General features: G+C 38.8%; 1 protein-coding gene across 1 annotated transcript in view; it reads left to right on the top strand.

Moving 5' to 3' along the window:
• Positions 1 to 12,545, top strand: part of myom2a (myomesin 2a) — a 56,687-nt gene extending 44,142 nt beyond the window's left edge. The window contains exons 24-34 of the mRNA XM_083971404.1: positions 1,214 to 1,273; positions 1,393 to 1,460; positions 1,570 to 1,683; positions 2,782 to 2,869; positions 2,974 to 3,012; positions 3,971 to 4,076; positions 5,929 to 6,092; positions 6,371 to 6,407; positions 8,665 to 8,687; positions 8,846 to 8,901; positions 11,027 to 12,545. Coding sequence (XP_083827530.1) covers positions 1,214 to 1,273; positions 1,393 to 1,460; positions 1,570 to 1,683; positions 2,782 to 2,869; positions 2,974 to 3,012; positions 3,971 to 4,076; positions 5,929 to 6,092; positions 6,371 to 6,407; positions 8,665 to 8,687; positions 8,846 to 8,901; positions 11,027 to 11,584 — 1,313 coding nt within the window. The 3' untranslated portion in view covers positions 11,585 to 12,545. The remainder of the gene's footprint in view (positions 1 to 1,213; positions 1,274 to 1,392; positions 1,461 to 1,569; positions 1,684 to 2,781; positions 2,870 to 2,973; positions 3,013 to 3,970; positions 4,077 to 5,928; positions 6,093 to 6,370; positions 6,408 to 8,664; positions 8,688 to 8,845; positions 8,902 to 11,026) is intronic.
• Positions 12,546 to 13,755: the final 1,210 nt, after the last annotated feature.

Here is a 13,755-nt window from a genome sequence, read left to right on the forward strand (position 1 = left end):
CTTTTATTTTACATTTGAGACATTTGGTGAAAATAGAATGACAGATAACATTTATGCTCAAAAAGCTATTTCACAAAATTTCATTTTAACTTGTTTTCCACACGCATCTATTAGCTTTTATTCATACAGTATATTCCACTGCTTTTGTGAAGCTAAGACTTTCGTATACCCATTTCAAGCATCACAACAGGTTATTCTCATGACTGTAGACTAATTTTTTTCATGTCTTCACCCAGGATTTACTTAATGACATTTTACTGATTGTTGTGCAAGTTGTGTATCTCGGGGTCAGAGGGGACATACAGATACACTGCTACGTTATCATTATAATTATTGTTGATCATTGTTGGGGGGGGGGGGGCGCCTGGGAGTAATCTCGCCTAGGGCACCAAAATGGCTAGAGCCGGGCCTGCATCACCACCACATCACCATCACAACACCATTCCATCACCATCACATCACCATTCCATTACATCTCCATTACATCACCACCACATCACCATTACATCATCACCACATCACCATCACATCACCATTACATCACCATCACATCACCATTCCATCTCCACCACATCACCACCACATCACCATTACATCACCATTCCATCACATCACCATTCCATCACCATTCCATCATCATTCCATCACCATTACATCACCATTACATCACCACCACATCACCATTACATCACCACCACATCACCATTCCATCACCATTACATCACCATTCCATCACGTCACCATTACATCACCACCACATCACCATTACATCACCATTACATCACCATTACATCACCATTACATCAGCATTCCATCACCATTCCATCACCATTCCATCGCCATTACATCACCATTCCATCACCATCACATCACCATTCTATCACCATTCCATCACCATCACATCTCATTACATCACCATTCCATCACCATCACATCACCATTCTATCACCATTACATCACCATCACATCTCATTACATCACCATCACTTCACCATTCTATCACCATTACATCACCATTCTATCACCATTCTATCACCATTACATCACCATCACATCACCATTCTATCACCATTACATCACCATTCTATCACCATTCTATCACCATTACATCACCATCACATCACCATTCTATCACCATTACATCACCATTACATCTCATTACATCACTATCACATCAATACTTATAATATACATCGTACTTGTTTTGTTTCAGTGTTCAAAGCAGCTCTGAAGGAGGCCGAGTTCCAGAGGAAGGAGCACATCAGGAAACAAGGTACCAACACTCAGTAAACATTAATTATCCAGATTACAGTTAATGAACGCGGTTTCCCTCTGCGCTCCACTTTTTATTTTTGCTTCAGGAGGTGAACAGTTACATTTTTCTGATTCCAGGTCCTCATTTCTCTGAGTATCTGTACTTCACTGTCACTGAGGATTGTACGGTCCTGCTCACCTGCAAGGTAAAAAAAACAACAAATACACACTTCTCTGTTTTCATTTTAATCATCGTTAAATTGATAATTTGTGGTTTGAAGGCTGATCCTCAGGTGTTTCTTGTGTCTGTGTCAGGTGGCCAATGTGAAGAAGGAGACGACTTTCCACTGGTACAAAGAGGACGATGAGATTGTTCCCGAGACTCCGCCCAACGTGATGTCAGGAGCCTGCGCCCTGCCGCTCCCTCTGGTAACGACGGCCTGTCGACGTTCACGTATCAATACATCGGTGCACCTGCATCAATACAATACAATACAATAGAAGTGGAAGGAAAAGGAACGTGTGATGATGTATCATAAAAATTAATCTGATAAATAATGTGTGCAAATGACAATATAAATACAGTTTGTTCACAGGAATATGACAGTTTAAAGGACAATTATGGGAAAATTCAACTCGGGGCTGTATTTTCCTAACATTTTAGGTCGGAAAGAAGGAATCTGAAGATTTTCAGTTTAATTGCTCCTGTTTTGCGGTAGTTGCGTCTGTCCCCGCATCGCTACGGCAGCAATGAATGGGAGTGGATGCAAGTTCCGCTGCTTAGGCTGTTTACATCCCTCAAAGCCACAATTTTTTTCCACAGACAGCGTCAGATGGCGACTCAAACATGCACCGAGAAGTTTATTTACTTCAAGCAAGCCGACATGTTTGTAAACTAGATCTAATTCAAAGTCTCGCGGAGTCTCGCGTGAAACCCAGTTGCCGTGCTCGGTGTGTTCAGGTGCAGTTGGAAGCTCCCGTTTGTGTCATAACCACAGGAATATCAACTCTTCACTTGCTTCAAGTAAACAAACTTCTCGGCGTATGTTTGAGTAGCCACCTGACGCTGTCTGTGGAAAAAAATGTACACTTGAAGCAAGTCAAGGGTTGATATTCCTGTGTTTGACACAAACGGGAGCTTCCAACTGCACCTGAACACACCGAGCACGGCAACTTGGGTCTCGCGCGAGACTTTTGAATTAGATCTAGTTTTACAAACATGTCGTCTTGCTTGAAGCAAATAAACTTCTGGGTGCATGTTTGAGTCGCCGTCTGACGCTGTCTGTGGTTTTGAGGGATGTAAACAGCCTAAGCAGCGGAACTTCCATCCACTCCCATTCATCGTTGCCGTGGCGATGCGGGGACAGACACAACTACCGCAAAACAGGAGACATTAAACTGAAAATCTTCAGATTCCTTCTTTTAGACCTAAAATGATAGGAAAATACAGCCCCGTGTTGAATTTGCCCGGAATTGTCCTTAAAGTGTTAAATGCTCTGTCGTGTTCTTATTCGTTGGTTCCCTCAGTTCTCCAGGAAGGATCACGGTGTGTTCAAGGCCGTGCTCGGAGACGACAGAGGAAAGGACACGTCCACCATCGACATTTCAGGCCAAGGTCAGTTTCTAATTGTTCAGAATTGGTTCTTTGTTTTCTTTTTATTGTTTCGACGTTTCAATGTTTTAACGTGTCGTGTCATCTTCTCTCTCTCTGAACCACAGTGTTTGACGACATCATCAACGCCATCGCCAAGATCGCCGGTGAGTCTGATCCTCTCTCTGCCTTCAGCGCGTTATCTCACAGCTTGTTCTCAGTGGTGACAACGATGGCCCATAATGCACTGGTGCAAACAGCACAGGCGTGATTTAAATAGAGATAGAGCTGCAGTGAACGCATCACAAACATGCAGCTGTAACTTGACTACGCCCCAACGTCTCACTGTCAACACCTCATTAGGTGACAATGGGCAACATAGATAAATCTGAATTTACTTCACATCCTGCAGAAAAAGAAGAGCCTGAGAAAAAAAACACTTTGCTTTTACTTTTACTTGTTTATGTTCTCAGGGACAGCGCACACTAAAAACTAAAAAAAAATGTTTTTCCCCACTGTCTTTTGAATTAGTGTACACACTGCAAAATCTCAAAATCCTTCCAAGAATATTTGTCTTATTTCTTGTGAAAATGTCTAATTTCTAGTCAAAACTAAACTCTTTTCACTTAAAATAAGACTCATCACCTAAAAATGTACTTGTTTTTAGATAATTTCCATTTGTTTCAAACAAATTTTCACTTGAAATAAGTAGAAAAATCTGCCAGTGAAACAATTTTTTTTTGCTTGTAATAAGAAAGAAAAAAAAGAAAACACTATCAGATTTGTCTACTTATTTCAAGTGAAAATTGAGGCTTGAAAGAAGTAAAAACTGTTAGTCTTAAGTCTTAAAACAAGCTACTTTTTAATGTGATGAGTCTTATTTTAATTATAATGAGATTTGTTTTGACTAGAAATAAGACAAATATTCTTGGTAAGATTTTGAGTTTTTGCAGTGGCAATCAGTAGTTGAGTTTAGTTTTATCTCAGATCAAAGCTGTAGTGAATCCCAGTCAACAGGAAACAAAGGAGGAATGACTCTGCTGTGTTGGATTTGTTAAATGCAAAGTATAAGAAAACAAAGTTGCAGTGTTGATTGTCTGTTTGTGTGTTTGTATGTTTGTTCAGGTGCGTCTGCCTCTGACCTGGTGCTGCAGTGCACACCTGAAGGCATCCGGCTGCAGTGCTACATGAGCTACTACACAGAGGAGATGAAGACCGTGTGGAAGCACAAGTACAGTCTTCACTTCTCACCTTCACTTTTCACCTCAGTCCACAGGGTTCACACGTGACGTTGCACACAGAAACCTGCTGCTGCATCAGTGTGTGTGTGTGTGTGTGTGTGTGTGTGTGTGTGTGTGTGTGTGAACCATTTACATTTACCTATAGAAACCAGCCCCTCCACCCACCCACATACCACCCCGCCCCACCAATCAAACACACCCTCCCCCATGAGAAACGTCCTCCTTCATACCTGTGATGTACTTTACTCTACATACATTACACAGAGAGTGAGATATGTCAAACCTTTTTATAATTTTAATTTCCATAATTGCTGTACGTCTTATCACCGCCCATGAAAATGAAAACTCCAGATATGAGATTATTTACATTTTTTAAAAAGAAAAATGCATCGATGCAGTAGGAATTTGATCTTCTAAGGAGGTTAAACTGTTTCTCAACCTGAACTGTGCTTGTTTATTTATCACTGAAGAGACATGTGTAAGATCTGAGAGTTTTCAGGAGTTTTAAAACTTAAAAAAATATATAAATAAATAAATAAAATTTAAGATTTCTTAAAAAAAAAAAAAAAAGTTCAAATTTTCTAGAAAAAAGTGGCAAAATTTCTCAAAAAAAAAATTATAGAAAAAAGTGGTAAGATTTCTTAAAAAAAAAAAGTTCAAATTTTCTGGAAAAAGTGGTAAAAATTGGAACACTCTCAAGAACCATTGTCTTAGTTGTCTTATTAGTTGGACTAAAGATCCTATAGAAATAATTATAGGAAAAAAGTGGTACGATTTATTAAAAAAAAAAAAAATTTAAAAAAAATTCTAGAAAAAAGTGTTAAAATTTCTAAAAAAAAAAATAGTTTAAAAGAAATTCTAGAAGAAACTGGTAAAAAGGTCTCAAAAAAAGTTGTATAAAAATTCTAGAAAAAGTGGTAACATTTCTTACCAGTCACTCGCCAAAGGATGAATGAATCATACATAACTTTGAAAACTTGTGCATAGGGCCGTTCAGATGTAGTGTGTGTAGACAAAATGTTAACAACAGCTTAAATTTGAGACGTCAGAGAGAGATGTAAGATCAGTGCTCAATGTTTGTGTCAGAAACAAGATTCACACAGTATTTGTGCACGGTGCGATGTTACATGACGGGTAACGAGGACTGAATGAAAAGCTGCGCTGTGTCTCATCGTGTGTCACATCGGCAGGTGTTTTATGTCTCCTGTCAGAAGCCAAATACCTGCGTGATTTATTCTGTCGGCATTTAAATGTCACGCTGCGCGGTGAAAAACCTGTTTACTGAGGGATAACAGTCGCATTCATCCACAGAGAAAGTTAATTACCTGACATTTCTTTTCTTTTCTTTCTTTCTTTTTAAACCTGTGACTCAGATGTTTGGAGCTGTTGCCAGTTGTTGTAGTAGTTTGTATGTGTTTAAAGGGATAGTAGCATTTTTTAAAAGTGGGGTTGTATGATCTACCAAGTACTTTAATTGCAGTAGAAGACTCTCTGCACTCCTCCCGTTAGCAACGCCAGCCCATAATAGCCCTGCCCAGAGATTTACAACATACAGTGTTGTGAACAGACCCAAAGAAACGGCCTATTTTCGCGGCCTAAAAGAGGTTTTACCTGAAAAAAAATACACAGTTCCATTGTTCGCTATAATATAATTTTTAAAAACGGGAGGAGTGCAGAGAGTCTTCTACTGCAATTAAAGTACTTAGGGGCTATTTGTAGATCATACAACCCCACTTTACTGTAAAAAAAAAAATGCTACTATCCCTTTAATTATTCCTGATCTGGCGGGAAGAGTGTGAAAATAAAAATAAAAATAAAATCCGGTTGGTTTTGAACCCGCAGGGAGTCGAAGATCGCCTCCTCGGAGAAGATGAGGATCGGAGGAACGGCCGAGATGGCCTGGATGCAGATCTGTGACCCGTCCGACAAGGAGAAGGGCCACTACTCCATCGAGATCTCCGACGGCGTGCAGACTCACACCAGGACCTTCGATCTGTCCGGACAAGGTCTGCACGCGTGTTTGATTACTTCTCTTACTTCTCTGTTTTACTGTAATACATTTTATTTATACAGCGCTTTTACAGCTCTCAAAGACGCTTTACATAAAACCAAATACAGAGGAAATAAAATACAGAAAAAATACATAAGTGCTCAGTGCAGAGAGAAAGAAAGAAAAATTAATTAAAAGTACATGGAAGGACAAACAATGTGCAATAACTATGTGTGTTTGTAATTAATTTTAAATGCCTGTGTTGATTTAACATGACTGTTGTTCTTCTTGCAGCCTACACCGATGCCTATGAGGAGTACCTGAGACTGAAGTGAGTTTGTGTCTTTAAACATTGTTTAAACTCCACTAGTCATCAGTACAGTGTTGTGCACATTACTTTAAAAACGTAATTAGTTATAGTTACTAGTTACTTTACTTTCCCCAAAATAAAGTGAGTTAGTAACTGAATTACTACATTATAAAAGTAACTAATTGCGTTCCTTTTTTAAAAAAAAAAAAAAAAGCTAAAATATGTCAAATTACTTGGACTCGCCCCCCTAACCACTGAAAAAAATGCGTAGGATAGATAGATAGATAGATAGATAGATAGATAGATAGATAGATAGATAGATAGATAGATAGATAGATAGATAGATAGATAGATAGATAGATAGATAGATAGAACGATAGATAGATAGATAGATAGATAGATAGATAGATAGATAGAACGATAGATAGATAGAACGATAGATAGATAGAGCGATAGATAGAACGATAGATAGATAGATAGATAGATAGATAGATAGATAGATAGATAGATAGATAGATAGATAGATAGATAGAACGATAGAACGATAGATAGATAGATAGATAGATAGATAGATAGATAGATAGATAGATAGATAGATAGATAGATAGAACGATAAATAGATAGATAGAACGATAGATAGATAGATAGATAGATAGATAGATAGATAGATAGATAGATAGATAGATAGAACGATAGATAGATAGATAGATAGATAGATAGATAGATAGATAGATAGATAGATAGATAGATAGATAGATAGATAGATAGATAGATAGATAGAACGATAGATAGAACGATAGATAGATAGATAGATAGATAGATAGATAGATAGATAGATAGATAGATAGATAGATAGATAGATAGATAGATAGATAGATAGAAAAAGACAGACAGACAGACAGATAGATAGAAAAAGACAGACAGACAGAGAGAGAGATAGATAGATAGATAGATAGATAGATAGATAGATAGATAGATAGATAGATAGAACGATAGATAGAACGATAGAACGATAGATAGATAGATAGATAGATAGATAGATAGATAGATAGATAGATAGATAGATAGATAGATAGATAGAACGATAGATAGAACGATAGAACGATAGATAGATAGATAGATAGATAGATAGAACGATAGATAGATAGATAGATAGATAGATAGATAGATAGATAGAATGATAGAACGATAGATAGATAGAACGATAGATAGATAGAACGATAGATAGATAGAGCGATAGATAGATAGATAGATAGATAGATAGATAGAACGATAGATAGAATGATAGATAGATAGATAGAACGATAGATAGATAGATAGAACGATAGATAGATAGATAGATAGATAGATAGATAGATAGATAGATAGATAGATAGATAGATAGATAGATAGAACGATAGATAGATAGATAGATAGATAGATAGAACGATAGATAGAACGATAGATAGAACGATAGATAGATAGATAGATAGATAGATGGATAGATAGATAGATAGATAGATAGATAGATAGATAGATAGATAGATAGATAGATAGATAGATAGATAGATAGATAGATAGAAAAAGACAGACAGACAGACAGATAGATAGAAAAAGACAGACAGACAGACAGACAGAGAGAGAGATAGATAGATAGATAGATAGATAGATAGATAGATAGATAGATAGATAGATAGATAGATAGATAGATAGAACGATAGATAGAACGATAGATAGAACGATAGAACGATAGATAGATAGATAGATAGATAGATAGATAGATAGATAGATAGATAGATAGATAGATAGATAGATAGATAGATAGATAGATAGATAGATAGATAGATAGATAGAACGATAGATAGAACGATAGAACGATAGATAGATAGATAGATAGATAGATAGATAGAACGATAGATAGATAGATAGATAGATAGATAGATAGATAGATAGATAGATAGATAGATAGATAGATAGATAGATAGATAGATAGATAGATAGATAGTTAGATAGAACGATGGATAAATGTGGGTCTTTTACGTGGGTAAAAGTTGCATGTAATAGGGTTAAAAGAGCTTATCAGTGAATGAATCAAAAGGAGGAATTGTATGCATTTGTATTATTATTTTGTGACGGGACTTCTTGAGTCAAGTAATGGCACATTTTAACGGTAACAGCGCTATAACGAGGGAAACTGTTACTTTTTTGATTACTCGTTACTGTAACAAAAGTAGCACTCTTAGTAACACCGATACTCCCATCGCTGCTAATCATGTTGTGTTTCTATTTCGTCCTCCAGGGCAGCTGCATTTGCTGAGAAGAGTGAGTATAAACCTCCTTTTAAAGCTTGTTTGCACTGGAACAGGTGGAGTCTGAGTTCACCCGAGTGTAAACAGACCCAGATTCTTCTCAGCTGTGTGTGTGTGTGTTGGTTTGTTTGATGTTTTGATGTTACTCACATGTCGGTTGTTTCTCCTCAGACCGCGGCAGAGTGGTCGGCGGTCTGCCTGACGTGGTCACCATCATGGAACAGAAGGTGAGGATGATGATGATGAAAAGATATGTATCACAAAGTGCTTTACACCATAAAAGCAGACAAAACAAAGCAAAAATAAAACCCAAAGTAACGCAGATACACGCACACACACACACACACACACACACACACACACACACACACACACACACACACACACACACACACACACACACACACACACACAGACACACACCCGCACACACACAGTTATAAAGCTTAAAAGAAGGCAACTGAAGCGCTATCTTACTCTACAATTTGCCGTGAGGAAACACCAGGGACTGGATAAAACCAAATAATTAAATGAAATGATAAAAAATAACTAAAATTATACCATAAATATGCTAAGACTAAAAAGATTAAAAGTAAAAATGAATACAAAATAAAATAAAATAATAATATAGATAGATAGATAGATAGATAGATAGATAGATAGATAGATAGATAGATAGATAGATAGATAGATAGATAGATAGATAGATAGATAGATAGATAGATATAATAGAATAATAAAAAAATAAATAAACAGTAAAAATCGTTATAAATGCAATAAAAGGATAGGAAAACTAATGAAATAGTGAAACCTATAAGTAAAATCTAATCAAAAGCCAAGCTAAAAAGGTGTGTTTTTAACTTTGCTCTTAAAAATGTCCACATTCGCAGCTGCTCTCAGGTCTTCAGGAAGACTGTGAGTTTTGGTTCTGACTTTAGGTATTAATAAAAGGCCTGATGATGGGCCTTTGTTGCCGGTCTTTTGTTAAAACGTCACTACTGTACATCTGTCAGTGTTGAGTTAGCTCTGACCCGGCAGCATTCCTCTGAATCTACGAGCCGTCGCTTCCTTTTATTTTACTATTTATTCTTAGGAGACACAAACAATAAGATGTGTGTTGCCTTTGTGACGTCAACCAAAGGGTTTGTGATGCTCAGAATGACATACAGAGACAAGTACATACAATAAAAATAGATAAGGTAGAATAAAAGTAGAAGAAGCAAAATGCCAAGGAATATAGTGGAATCAAGGATCAATAAATAGAATGAATAAATAAAAGAGGTTACTATATTGACCAATAAGATATTAAAAACTGTACATGTGTAAAAAAAAAAAAAAAAGAAAGAATAAAAACAGCTTGGCAGTGCCTGCTGACTCCGCCCCCTAAAATTCTGGCGAAACCAAAAAGAGGAGGGGCCACGCCTTCAATTATGCAGAACGTAAAGTTGATATGCAGTAGAAATTCAGAAATGAGCCATAGAAACCAAAACAGTTTTTGTTCCAGGCTGTAAATGTGTTTAAAGGGATAGTTCAACATTTTGGCAAACTGGCCCATTACCATAATCTCTATAGTCATAGCAGTAGGTTTGTTACCTTTAATTGTCGGTGCAAGCTATTTTTAGAACGGCGGAGCAGAGCTGTGAGCTGCTCAGAGCTACGCTACAGAGGCTCATGGGATTTATTGGTTTCCTCATCAAACTCATCAAATACACAATCCAACAACTCCACAACGCTCTGGTGGACAAGTTGTGACCTGCACATTCACCTCGCTATGAGATAATAACACAACGTTACCAGACAGAGTTGTTTTAGAGGGAAACTCATGCAAAACCGCTGATGCGCGTTGCCTTCAGGGACAGTTTTTCATCAACAGTCTCTGTATTTCCCTCTAAAACAACTCTGTCTGGTAACGTTGTGTTATTATCTCATAGCATGGTGAATGTGCAGGTCACAACTTGTCCACCAGAGCGTTGTGGAGTTGTTGGATTGTGTATTTGATGAGTTTGATGAGGAAACCAATAAATCCCATGAGCCTCTGTAGCGTAGCTCTGAGCAGCTCACGGCTCTGCTCCGCCGTTCTAAAAACAGCTTGCACCGACAATTAAAGGTAACAAACCTACTGCTATGACTATAGGGATTATGGCAATGGGGCCAGTTGAACTATCCCTTCAAATGAGAATAGTAGTAAATGAGACTCACTCTAGTGGTCAGGAGAGGAACTGCACAATTTAATTAGTCTAAAAAAAACTGAAAAAAGTCTATATAGATTGTCCTGTTTCTCACTCAGCTCAGATTAATCTTTGTTGTATAGTTTTGTTAAACTCTGTAAACGAACTCTGACTCTCTCCTCAGTCGCTGAGCCTGACCTGCACCGTGTGGGGCGAGCCGACCCCCGAGGTCACCTGGTTCAAGAACGAGCAGGAGGTCACCTCCAGCGAGCACACCAAGGTCACGTTCGAGGGCGGCAAGTTCGCCAGCCTCGTCATCACCAAGGTGACGCCCGACGACTCGGGCAAGTACAGCATCAACGTGCGCAACAAGTACGGCGGCGAGTTCGTGGAGATCACCGTCAGCGTGTACAAGCACGGCGAGCAGATCCCCGAGCCCAAGCTGGGGCAGCCCCGGATGGCCCCCACGCCTGCTGCCTCCGCCGCTGGGACCCCCGCGACCACGCCGATGCCGCCCAAGTCCCCCGCCCCGCACTCCAAGACCCCCACCCCGGTGCCCTCCAAGTCCCACACCCCGGCGCCCTCCCTGAAGAGCCCGACCCCGGCGTCCACCCCGATCCCCAAGTCACCGACCCCGACCCCGAGGTCCCCGACCCCCAAGTCCCCGCCGTCCACGCCTCGCAGCGTCCGGTCCCCGACCCCGCCCAGATTCATGAAGTCTCCGACCCCACCCAGGAAGTAACCACAGCAACAGCGGCGGTGGTGACATCACATTTGCTGATGTTTAAAAGCATGAGTGTGAAACCATTTGAAGTAGGGATGCACATGGTTAACCGTTTAACTGTTAACCGATAACGGGAACTTTGACTGATTAATACTATCGGTTATTTATTTTTTTTATTAGCTCCTAATGTCGTCAACTCATTGGGGCATGTGGGGCGACACGTGCAGATTTCCACGTGCCTTCAGTCATATTTCGCAGCAAAAAGTTACACAGGAGGACTGACAGTATGTGCAGCAGCCCCAGTGAAGGAAGATCAGACAATAAATGTAGCTACATGGACATCGATGTGTATCATCTGTAACAACGGCGCTGAAAAAATGAAAAATAAAAAAAGAGGACGTCGCTGCTCTCCAGCCTGTTCACCTGCAGCTCCACAGAGGAGCTCTGCTGTTCCTTCATTCTGGTGTTTGGCTGCACTTTGTATTAAAACAGTTCCACATTGGACGATCTAACCTCCATATGAGCACGATCGGCTGAGACGGAGACACAGTGGATATGGCACTGATCAGCTGTCGCGGCGCACATGTGTATTTAGCGGCAAAAAAAAAGAAAAAAATTGGAGCGATCTTTTTTTTTGCCGTTAAATACACAGCGTCGTAATCTTATCGGTTAATGGTTGATAATCGGTTTACGAGCGTCGGTTATCGGTCAAAAAAAAAAATTTAAATGTGCATCCCTAATTTGAAGAAGTTGTTGTTGTTGTTTAGGCGTAGTCGCTGGTAAAAGTCCCGCTGCTACGACTCCTCTGCTGCTAACTCGTCCCTCGCACGTCGTTTTGTGTCACTGTATTCGAGAACTAGTCACACATTTAGACGCAGGACTAACAAAAAAAACACACAACACACAGCAGAGGGACTTTTTACAGCGGCTGCTTCCGTAGACGTCGGAGTATTACGACCACGTTGAGAAAAAAAAGAAATACAGACTTTGAGGATATAAAGTCGTACATTTCCTACGAGAAAAAAGTCATAACATTACGAGAATAAAGTCGTAAATTTACGAGAATAAAGTCGTACATTTCCTACGAGAAAAAAGTAATAACATTACGAGAATAAAGTCGTAAATTTACGAGAATAAAGTCGTAAATTTACGAGAATAAAGTCGTACATTTCCTACGAGAAAAAGTCATAACATTACAATAATAAAGTCGTAAATTTACGAGAATAAATTCGTAAATGTATGACTTTTTTTCTCTAAGTTGGGTTTTTTTTATTTGTCAATGTGGCCCTAATTCTCCGTCGTACAGGTGGGAAGGATTTAAAACGAGAAAAAAGAAAAAGGCCGAAAGGGGTCGATGTTTAACGTTCAGTGTTTTCAAAAAGCTGCACCTTCCACTTCCACAGCGTTTGGGTCGTGGAAAGCCTGTTCTCGTTGTTTTTAAACTGTGATTCTGGTTCATTATAATAACTCAGGTCTTAATCCTGTAGCTTTGGCTGCAAAAACAAACTGGAGCTCATCATGTTATAACTTTAACTTTGGGACACTTCAGGTGCCGACCTGTCCGATCATGTCTTTTGATTTCTGACTTGTGTTGGTTTAGTAAAAAAAAAAAAAAGAAAAAAAAAAAAAAAGTCAAAGTGCAGAAATAAAAACCAGAGTTGTTATAAACCAGAGTCCTTGAAGCTGCTTGAATCCCAGGTAGCTCTCATGTTGTTGGAGGTGATTCTGCTCTGTGACTTTGTTGTTTCTCCCCCAGCCAAAGAAAAAAAAAAAAAAAAAGCTTTGTGATGGCAATAAACTTTACTTATCAACCTCCTCCTCCTGTTGTCTGGCTCATAATCTCTTCTCTGACTCCAAACCATAATACCACATCATCATCATCATCATCATCAACAGCAGCAGCCAGAGATGGACAGAGTACTCGACGACCCCAGTACTTGAGTAAGAGTACAAATACTACTGGTCAAAATTTACTCTGTTACAAGTAAAAGTAGCTCAGTCGACATGTTACTTGAGTAAGAGTAAAAAGGTACTTGCTTTTAATGGTACTTAAGTATCCAAAAGTACATGCTTTTAAATTTACTTTAAGTAAAAGTAAGAAGAGTAAGAGTACATTTCTTATTTTTCACATCAATGAATTACTATAATTTTTTTCTAAATGAATTTAAGGAGCTTTTAACTCTTGTTTC

This window comes from Trachurus trachurus, assembly GCF_905171665.1.
Source record: "Trachurus trachurus genome assembly, chromosome: 1".
NCBI classification, from domain to species: Eukaryota; Metazoa; Chordata; class Actinopteri; order Carangiformes; family Carangidae; genus Trachurus; species Trachurus trachurus.